The following is a 10,990-nucleotide window of genomic DNA, read 5'->3' as shown; positions in this document are numbered from 1 at the left end:
AGGCATCCAAAACCAACACACCACCTTAGCTTTGTGAGACTGAGAGTTGAATCTTGAACTTTTCACACTAAACTTCACCCCCTCCCCACACCCCTTTTTTTTTCTTTTGAGACAAGGTCTTGCTAAACTGCGCGGGTTGAGTTCAAACTTGAAATCCTGGGGCCAGGGAGATGGCTCAGTAGAATAAGCACTTGCCTGGCAAGCGCAGGGCCTGAGTTCAATCCCTGGTTCTTCAAAAAAAAACTTGAAATCCTCCTGGCTTAGTCTCTCTGAGTGCTGGGATTGCAGTGCTGTGCCACTAAGCCTGGCATATTTATTAATTGTATACACTTAAGGGGTAAAGTGTAATAATTTGATACAGTATATTGCAGCATGTAATTGTCAAATACAGTACTTAACATTTCTATCATCAAAGTTTTTAAACTTTAACATGTAACCACTGTATTTATGGGGTACAGTGTCTTATGACACTACATGTGTGTAACATATATGTAATCAAACAGAGGTAAATGTTCCATTTCCTGTTTGCAGCCTTTTAATGTCTTTCAGTTTGTCATAAAATATACAGTGAAATAGGAGACTAGGGCAGAACACCAGAACTTGGTTCTTTTTTTTTTTAACACCTGATCAGCATGGGAGGTGGTGATTTCTAAAACACAAATGATGGGCCACGCTTGTAACACCAAGCACTGGGCTTGCTGAGGCCGAGGCAAGAAGACGGCATGCAGGACCAGCTAGACTGGAATTGGGCAGGCTAAGACAAAAGATCTCAATGTATTTTTAAAGATTTATTTATCAATTTATTTGGTACAGGGTCTCGCTACCAACTTAGAATCGTAGTGATCCTCCTGTGTCAGCCTTCCCAGCACTAGGATTACAGATGTGCGACACAACGGCTAGTCTTGGTGGCCAGCTTGGCAGGAGCGGGCAAGGCATGTGGTACGGGGGATTGAACCTGGGTCCTTGAGCTTGCCAGGCAGGCGCTTAAACCGCTGAGCTACCTCCGAGGCCCAACAGATTGCAATTTCAAATCACTCTGGTCGATTTAGAGACCCAAGGCAGTAAATAATAAAAAGGTCTAAGGATGTAGTAGAGCCCCTTAGGTTCAACCTCAGTACAACCAAAGAAAAGTTAAATAAAAGTGATTACTACAGACGGAACGGGCAAGAGAGGAATGAAGTAAGAAAGGGCATTCTAAAACTTGGTTTGATAGGGAGTTAACAAGGCAGGATTCAGGGCTGTTCTGGGTTCCGGGCCTCCCCACGCCTCTTCTAGTCGCAGGCTGCGCAAGCGCAGACCACTAAGCCCAGGCCCCGCCCACCGCGGCGGGACGCCCCGCCCCTTCCCCAGCCCCCCCACCCCACCCCAGCTGCGCGTGCGCCGGCGCCCAGGACGCGGCATCATGGCTGCGTTCGGCCTCTCCAGTTTGCTCAGCCGAGTCCACGCCACCGCTTGGGGAACGGCAAGTAAGGCACACGGTGGGGTCGGGGTCGCACGGGTTCAAGCTCCCGGCGGAGGAAGGCCTGCGTGTGCCTGCGCGCGCGGCGGGGTGTGCGGAGCTCTTTGGCTGGGCCGCTTACCGCTTCTCCCTTCTTGGCGCAGCCCCTGGAGCCGGAGGTGGGGCAGGTACTTCCGGTCCGCCGGCCTTTTCCTTCCGGCCACGGCCCTCAACCGGAAGTTCCCCGCCGCCGGTTGGTTATTTTTGTTTGGGCGCCCCGCCTTTGCGGTGCCCTTCGGGAAAATGTTTCAGAAGGCACATTGGGAGCAGGTACAGTATTAAAAAATAAAAATTTAGAAGTGGGTCAAAAGCAACTTGGCATGCTTTAGTCGAAGACAAGAATTATTGGTGCACAAGATGCATGCTTGCTCTCAGTAGAAAGCACTTTTCAGAGCATTCTTGTTGGACTCCCCCAAATGTCCCTTAGTGGCCCAGAATATGCCGAGCATGATTTTAATTACCGCGTCCTGACGAGTTAACTCCCGTATGTATGTAGTAGTGGCCGGCTTCTATGCAGTTTATTTTACTTTCTGCATCATTTCCCTCAAACACATTACTACTGTGTTAGTTGCAAAAATCTTAAATGGCCCAGAAGCAAACATTTAGGAAGTGAATGCTGCAAGTGGATGTGAGATACATAATGATTATCGTATTCATCCAGCATCCTTTTCTCACCAGCTTGAACAATTTTGAAATAGAAAATGCCAAAAATTTGCAAGGTACTTTACAAATTATGAAGCAAAAGCAACGTTATGAACCCATTGTCCAGTTTAAGATAATAGCCTATTTTGTTTTCAACGAGCTGCTTTGTGATACAATCATGGAAATTTGTGCGTTTTAAATCTTTATAGAAATTGTTTCATAGGGCTTTTTTTGCTTTTTTTTTTTTTTCTTAGCTAATACTATTTTTGAGATTGAGCTGTATCCATGTGTCAGGTTGTTATTCAGCCGCGGGTATATGGTACATTTTCCATTTTCCTTCTCAGTGGACCTTAGCGTAATTCTAGAATCGTCTGCTGCACACTTCGTGTCTGTTACTGATGCTTAGTGCAGGGCGTGGATCTCCTTCAGAGTGGTATGAACCTCTTCATTCTCACAACACTGCCAAGTTATGAAGGCATTTTCTTGGTCCCACTGCCAGTTTACACTGACTTCTATTTGCAGTGTATTAGAGTGCTTTGTTTTCCACACACTTGATAACATTTGATTTTGTCTGAAAGTTTAATTTTTGGCTCCCAAGAAAATGTTAAAATGGTATCTCATGATTTTACATGTTTCTTGTCCCTTTTTGAGACGGGATCTCACTGTGAAGTTCAGGCTGGTCTTGAGCTTAGTATGTAGCCCAGGCTGGACCCAAACTCAAGGCAGTCTTTCTGCCTCAGCCTCCAGGTGTGCCCTCCCATGTCCAGCTTACTCTTTCTAATTAAACATTTTTCAAATTTCTATTAGTTTTTTGTGTACGATATCTCATTTTCTTAACGGATTACTTAACGTTTCTTACTTATGTTCCTTAGCATGTTTGCATGCTAACTCTTGTTAACTTGTTTTCCTGTTATGGGCCCAGGGCCTTGCTAAGTAGGTGCTCTACCACTGAGCTATAACTCCAGCCCCCACAAACTCTTTTTGTGTTGCCTGGGCTGGTCTTCAGCTTTTGGGTCCGCAGCCTCCTCCTGCCTCTGCTTCCGAGTACAGTAGTTGGGAGTCCAGGTCTAAACTGCCGTGACTGGCTATAATGTGTCTTCTTTCTGTGAAATTCCTACAAACACAAAACAGAATAGTGGACCTCCGTCTACACCGTGGAGATGCAGTAGTGAACACATACTTACAGTTGTCTTGATCTTTTATTGGCAGTCCCTTGTGATCTTGTCTCAGCAAGCTTGTCCTGCCTCACTCCCCTAGAACAGCCAAACTGGGCCCCGAGCGGTGGGACCAGCATACAGCACTCTGCTCGCTGCCACCCTCTGGGCTGCCTCAGTAGCGGGCAGGGGTCTCCTTGGATCCTGAGTTCCTTATGGAGTGTAACAAGGATGTAAATATTTGTGATTTTTTTATATCTGTAGTCAGACATGGAGACAGCAAATCAGAGCAGTTTTTTATGGTGACAGATGTACATTTTGCTAACGGTGATTACAGGCTCAGTAACCTTGGCTACACATTCTATTAGCCTGTCCCGATGTCTTATAATGGGAAGAACTGATTAAAACTTTTATAACAAACTCCAGCCTTTCCTGTAGACTTTTTTTGCTGTTCACATTGTAGAAGGCAGTCAACCAGTTTGTACCTGGACTTTGAATAAATTTCTGTGTCCTGTGAAAAAATAAAAAATAAAACAGCTAAACTGACAGAGATATTCTATACAGTATTTTCTTCTCAAAGGTCTGTAATTTTACTTTTTACATGCAAGGGTTTTTTTTTTTTTTTTTCTGCCTCAAACTGATTTTTGTATGTGGTATGAGACGAAAAACGAGTTTCTTTTCTGTCTCAATAAGTGTTCTTCCCAGTTCTGTGTACAGTATTTGTAAGACCTTTCCCACACTGGTGCAGTAGCAGCTGTCATAAATCAAGTTTATGCATATACAGATTCATGGGTTTGAAAGGTTGCCTCTAGGGCATGGTGACTATAGTCAGTGTGTTGTACAGCGGGAAACTGCAGAGTAGAGTTTTTAAGTGTCACAAGCACAAATGCTTAGTTGGTGAGCTAATACATATTGGTAGCTTGATTCAGCTGTTCTACAGCATATACATATTTCAAAGCATCATACTGGGATAGGAGCAGGCACAAAGCCCAGGGTTTCGCCCCAGCTCTAAAAATAAAAAACTATAATTATGCCATAAATATATACTATAATATATACTATATTATCACAAATACAGTGTATATCACTGTCACAAATATACTATAGTATGCTATATATGTTGTAGTATATATAATGTACTATATTATACTATGTTATGCTATATATAGCATACTATATTATACTGTTACACTATATAGTGTACTATATTATACTATATATGAAAGAAAAAGCAGAAATACATTGAGAATTTTTAATTATAAATATTATGTCTTTATGCTATTGTCTTTTCCCCATTTTCTTTTTTTTTGTAGAACCAGGGATTGAACTCAGGCCCTTACGCTTGCCAAGCAAGCACTTATTCTACTGAGCCATCTCCCCAGCCCCTTTCCCCCCATTTTCTGTGTCTTTTTTCTTTTTAAATGAGGAAGTAGTGTATCTCACATAAACAGCAGACTGGACTTTGGTGTTTCATTGCAGTCTGACTACCCTTTTCAACTGGCATTTAGTCTATGTAAACTTACTGTAAATGCTGACCTTGAATGTTTTATTTTGCTATCATAAAATAGCCAAGGCTGGTTAACTATTAAAAAGATTTATTTAGCTTATAGTTTGGGAGCTTCAAGAGCATGACACCCTCATGAGTCAGGTCTGGGGAGGACCTTGTATTAGATGGCAGTGGCGGGAGGACATGCAGGAAGAAATCTCAAGTCTTGGAGGAAGATTCTGAGAGGTTCCAGCGCAGCCTTTTTTAGAGCTGCTCACCTTGGCTGCAGAGCAGACTCGCCTGCCAGGGGCCGCCACTCTGCATGGTGCCTTCTCCCAGGGACATCCGTGCCTTGAGGCCAAGCCCGCAGCTAAGCACCCGAAGCCATCCTGCTGATGCCGTCAGCCTGTTGACTGTCTTACTTTTTGCGCTTTCAGTCTGTCGCACTTTGAAATTTGTAAATTGTTCTTCCCTTTTTTCGTTCTATTGACTTGGAAGCCGTGCTTGCTTCTCCTCTATTACTTCAAATACATCCTTTAAAAGTCTGAAAGCTGGTGATGTAGCTCAGCTGGTGATACAGCGCAGCTCACCGGCCTGGCAAGTGCAAGGTCCTGAGTTCAGTTCCCAGTACCAGTAAATAAATAATGGGCCTGAAGTACATTAATATCCTTCCGCTGAACAGTAGCAAGCTTAAGAACTCTGTGCGTTCACTCATTCTCTGCCTCTTGTTCAGTCTTAGTATAGGACCTCCAAATGATACAGGGCAGTGTAACTCCCAAGCTGCTAGATGCCTGATACTCCGAGTTCCTGTTTCCCAAAATGGAATGAATTCTGAGGAACCATGATGGTTAACAGTAGGAAATTTTGGGAGTGGGGAGATAGCTCAGTGGTCTAAGCACCTGCCTGGCAAGCTCAAGGACCCGGGTTCAATTCCCGGTACCACATGCCAAGCCAGCCACTGAAACCAGGCGTGGTAGCACAGGCCTGTAATCCCGACAATGGGGAGGCTGAGCTAGGAGGATCACTATGAGTCTGAGCTGCTGAGACCCTGTACAAAATATTTAAAGAATAAGAAACTTTATTGAGGGAGACCTGGGAAGTGGGTTGCCAGTGAGTCCACTTCGCCAGGGAAGTTTTGTAGAGCAAATTCACGAGGCGGAGGCCGGGAGGACAGAGCTGTGATCACCCAGTAAGGTTCCAGCGCAGCCGAGTAGGCGGTGTTGAGCCAATGGGAAGCAAGGCACAGTGCGCCTGCAGAGAACCAGGACCTTTTCTGGAAGGCACGAGTTCGGAGGCCCTGGCCACCCGCCCCGCTGACTAATGCCTGTTTAGGCTCTCCCTCGCCGTTGCCTACCTCTTGGGGAGGCGCTCTCCACTTGCTCTTGAGGCCTTCAGGAATGTGTCTCCAGCCACAGCCGTGACATGCTCGTCTACCACACTCACGCCTTCGAGAGCCCTGTCTGACCAACTGTATTTCTGTTGAATTTAGCAACAGCGGCCCCTCCCTCATCACAGAGATTACATTGCAGACAGCCTGGCCATAAGTGAAAATCAGAGAAATAGCGATGCTGTGTTTTAGTATTTGTATATATGTTAAGGCTTTGTAAACCCTTCACACACTATTATAAACCTTTCCCACACTTTTAAAAGTGCTTCTAATGTTCTTAGCCATTTTCTAAACTCGTACACCTACGTAATTTTAACAACATACATATACTGTACGGTACTGCAGAATCCTGCAATATAGCAAAAAATCTGCAACAGATATTTTAGATTATACATTTAAAAAAAAAAGATTTAAAAAAAAAAAAGGGATGGCCAGATAGCTGAGTAGATTAAAGCACCTGCTTAAGCAGATGCAGGTCCCGGGGTTCAATCCCAGGCTTGCTGTGCTGGCCCCGCCCCCAGGGCATGCTGAGACAGCAACTGAGACTAGGCATGGTGGCATGTGCCTGTAATCCCAGCACTTGGGAGGCTGAACACAGGAGGATCACTACAAGTCTGATCTGTGTAATGAGACCCTGCACACCCTGTAGTAAATACATTTTTAAAAAGAGATTTTAAAAAATAATTTACATGAATATTTTTTGAAAACCTGTGAAACAGTCCACAAAAGTCGAACCATGAAGTAGTGAGGGACAACTGTATTTGTAATAGTCTCCTGAGACACGCACGCACTTGTGTGCTTGTGCCCATGTATGTGCTGGGATGGGTTTCTGGGATTTGTTGTTTTCGAGATAAAGACTTGTTATGTATCCCAGACTGGTCAGCCTTCTGGGTGGCTGGGATGACAGGCCAGTGTCACCACTCTCATCTGTAAGTAAAATGTTAAGGTTTTCCCTGATGTCAGGCTTCTTTTTTTCCTTGTGTCCAAGAATGGCTTGGTTTGTTTCTCTTTATTTTACTTCTGCCGCCTGGATGCTGTCTCTCTAGGCTATCCAGTTTTATAGAAATAGGATTCAATATCTATTAGACCTAATTTCAACCTACACATTTTATTTTCAGTTCCTTATTTCTATGTTTATTAATTTCTTTGAAACTTTCCGATTTTTTTTCTTTTAGCATATTTACTTATTTTGAGACAGGGTTTTGTTACACAGTTCAGGCTGACCTTCAAATTCCTAAATAACAAGCCAGGTTAACCTTGAACTCTTGGCCCTCCTGGCTCAGCCTCCCAAGTGCTAGAATTACTGGTGTGCACCACTATGGTATGCCGACCCTAAGGCCCTGCACACCAGGCTCTAGGGTGGAAAGATACGAAGTGTAGCAGTTTCTTTCTTTTTCTTTCTTTTTCTGTATTTTAGGGAAGGGTCGACAGGGTGTTCAGGGTCTCACTATGAGATCGAACTCATAGTGATCCACCTGTTTACAGCCTCCCAAGTGCTGGGATTACAGGCACGTGCCACCGTGGCCAGTCTCAATTGCCATCTTAGTGTGCCGCACAGGCAGGGCCAGCGTGGCAGGCCCCAGGGATCGAACCCCTGACCTCTGCGCCTATTTGCAGGCACTTTAATCTGCTGAGCTTTTTGGCCAGCCCTCAGCAGTTTCAATTTAAGTGGCTTTTTTTTTTTTTTTTTTTTACCCCCATGGATTGCATTTTAAATTTATCATTACTTACTTTCTGAGAGTTTTTACCTGCTGGAAGCAGTGTGGATATTGCATCAGTCAGCTTTGTGGCACTGTCACAAAACCCCTGAGAGAAGCCAACCTAAAGGGGGAAGATCCGTGTGGCTCGGGCCGTTTCAGAGCTTTCATGCTGTGGCTGGCTGCCTCCCAGGCAGAAGAGAGTGGCTCCCCTCCAGGCAGCAGGGCATCAGAGACGGTGGAGAAGAGGCTGGGGGCAGGACGGAGTCCGAGGGTCACCCCAGCCCCATTGCCCAGCTGCTCCTGACCACTGGGCCTCGCGTCCAGGTGTCCAGCGCCTCCAGTGATGTCCCCAGACAGTGTCTTGCCAGTGTCACCCACGGTGGGATTGGAGCCTGCACCAGCCAGCCCTTCCTTACCATGCCCAGCCAAGCCTTGCAGGCAGGGGGTCTTTGGGGAATATTTTACATCCCAGACATGACATGTATTTCTCAGCTTTTAGACATTGTATAGCTGTAGGGTTTTAACAGCAAATTTATTGAACTGCCCAAAACAGATTATTTATTAGTGGTGGTGTGCATGTGTGTGAGTGTCCTTTTGTGGTGCCTCACTCTCTGCTTCTCTTAGCTCTTCTCCCCTCTCTATCCTCCCCAGTAGTAACAGAGATCAAACTCAGGACCCTGCGCTTGCCAGGCAAGCACTTACTTCACTGAGCTATCTCCCCAGCCCACTTCTGTTCTCGTAGAGCACATTTTGTCTGTCAAGTATGTGGAACTCAGTTCAGAATACGCAGGTCTAGGATCAGGTCTCTTCAAGTAGACACTGTGGCTTTTCTGGTTCTTTCTTTCCAGTCCTGAAAGACAGCTTCCACTTGAAGCTTGTCGGCTCTTTCATGGGAAGCTAAGGTGACCTCCGTCTGCCCAGGCGAAGCGTAGCACTGATGTTAGCACAGTTCCTGCTGCGCAGCACTGCTGTGTCCTGGGCGGGATGGAAGGGAGGCGCCTGGGTGCACCTTGGCCTGTCCACCGATCCTGCTTATCTGAGAGACCCTTATCTTGATTTTCTACCCTTCAGACTACTTGTGTGTATCCTCTACCTCCTCCTCTGTCAGGCTGATGTACATGGACTAAAATATCACTGAGAAACTCATGGTTCTTTTTTATTTTATTTATTTATTTTTTGAGATAGGTTCTTGCTGTGTAGTCCAGGTTGGTGGTGAACACAGAACCCTCCTGCCTCAGCCTCCCAAGCATGGGGATTACAAGAATGCACTACTGTCCCAGCTTCTTAGGCACTTTTCGTGGTCTGTGGCCTGGTCTCTTAGTGTTGCTTGGGACAGAATCAGTGCTTTATATATTTCTACAGTTCTGATAATGGCTGACATTTCATAGCTTCCTTTTCAAACTAGTGACATGGGTGGTGTGGACTGGAGGAAAACAGCTGTCTCGAAAGGGTTTCACTCCCTTTTGTGTCCTTGGGAGCTTCATAAATGTGAACTTGGAGGGCTGGTGAGATAGTGCAGTGGGCCAAGCACCTGCTTTTGTAAGTACAGGGACCAGGGCTCAATCCCCAGCCCTGCATGCCAATCTGGCCCCATCCCTGTGGCATGCTGAGCCTGCAAACAAGTCTGGGCGTGGTGGCCCACGTCTGTAATCCCAGCGCTGGGGAGGCTGAAAACAGGAGGATCACTATGAGTCTGAGCTGCGTAGTGAGACCCTGTACCACATACATAAAGATGAAAAAGATAAAATGAATGCGATAATTAATGACTCAGTAAGTACTCAATAAGTAAATTACTCAATAAGTAATTATTAGTAAATGACTCAGCTTTTAAGCAGAATAAATGCACTGCTCTCTTTTTCTGCACTGTCCTTCTGCTAGGGTCACCTCTTCTCTGTGACACTTTGAGGAAAATCACTTCTTCTGCAGGAGGGAAATCAGAGCCTGTCCGGACAGCCCTGAAGAAGCCCAAGCTGCCGCTGGGCCGTTTTGATGCACCCGAGGGGTCTCCGGTGGAGCAGGAGCCGCTGGCGAGTGAGTGGAGGGGCGCTTCTGTCCTCCTCTTGGACGTGTTAGGGGGCATGAGCTATCTCGCCACCCTTTTTAAAAATTTTTTTAAGACAGGGTTTCACTATGTATTTCAGGCTGGCTGTGAGCTCACTTTGTAGTCAGGCTGGTCTCAAACCACAATGACCCTCCTGCCTCCGCCTTGTGAGTGCTGGGATTACAGATATGTGCCACTACACCCAGCTCTCCTTACTTCTTATTTTCTTTTATTTTGCTCTTTTTTTATACTTCAGGCTTCTCATCCAAGAGAACTATGAGATGTTCATGCTTATGTGTCTGACTTACTTTGACAATAAGTAAAGTTGCTGTACTGGCCATCAGTATGTATGTTTAAAAAACAACACACTTTTAGCCGGGTGTGGTGGCGCACACTTGCAGTCCTAGCACTGGGGAAGCTGAGGCAGGATGTTCCCCTTTAGTTCAAGGCTGGCATGAACTATGTAACAAGACCCTGTCTCTAAATAAATACGTGCATACATACATACGCACATACATACATACATGCATACATACATTTATCAGCGGTAGGTACGGTGGATTGTCCTCAGGGGACAGGGTCAGGTGGGACTACGAGTCTTCCAGAGAGCCCGGAAACTCGCCGAGCTGGGCCTGGCGGTGTGCGCCTGGGCACCAGCACTCTGGGCGGCTGAGCCAGCGGGGAAGCACGTTTCTCTGTGAGCACCTTTCCTGATCCTTTCCTGTCTCTCAGTCGCCGGGTCAGAAAGTAACTGCTCCTGGCGGCTTCCCAGCTCTGGGGAGCAGTGGACTTAGCCTTCTGGTCCTAATTGCATGGTCCTGGAGAAAATGCTCCAGGCCAAGCCCGGATCCAGTGCCCACAGCCGGGGTCACGTGAGAAGGTGAAGGTGGTTACTCTCACCCTGGCAGTGTGACCAGAGTGGGGGAAGTGCTAGGACTGAAGAGGCTTGGGGGTGATACAGACTGAGCAGCGTCTGTGCTCTTGTTTATCTGTTTGTAGTGCAGGGCTTTGAACACAGCCCCTGCCCTGGCTCAGCGCAGGCTCCCCCTGAGCAGCACCCCCGCCCTGGCCCAGCGCAGGCT

At 46.3% G+C, this 10,990-nt stretch overlaps 1 protein-coding gene across 1 annotated transcript in view; it reads left to right on the top strand.

Annotated features, from left to right (window-relative positions):
* Positions 1 to 1,381: 1,381 nt before the first annotated feature.
* Sdhaf4 (succinate dehydrogenase complex assembly factor 4) overlaps positions 1,382 to 10,990 on the top strand; it is a 17,879-nt gene continuing 8,270 nt past the window's right edge. The window contains exons 1-2 of the mRNA XM_023718665.1: positions 1,382 to 1,466; positions 9,746 to 9,898. Coding sequence (XP_023574433.1) covers positions 1,403 to 1,466; positions 9,746 to 9,898 — 217 coding nt within the window. The 5' untranslated portion in view covers positions 1,382 to 1,402. The remainder of the gene's footprint in view (positions 1,467 to 9,745; positions 9,899 to 10,990) is intronic.

The sequence above is a fragment of the Octodon degus genome, unplaced genomic scaffold (assembly GCF_000260255.1).
Source record: "Octodon degus isolate 3935 unplaced genomic scaffold, OctDeg1.0 scaffold00061, whole genome shotgun sequence".
Taxonomy (NCBI): domain Eukaryota; kingdom Metazoa; phylum Chordata; class Mammalia; order Rodentia; family Octodontidae; genus Octodon; species Octodon degus.
This window is presented reverse-complemented; position numbering and strand designations above follow the sequence as displayed.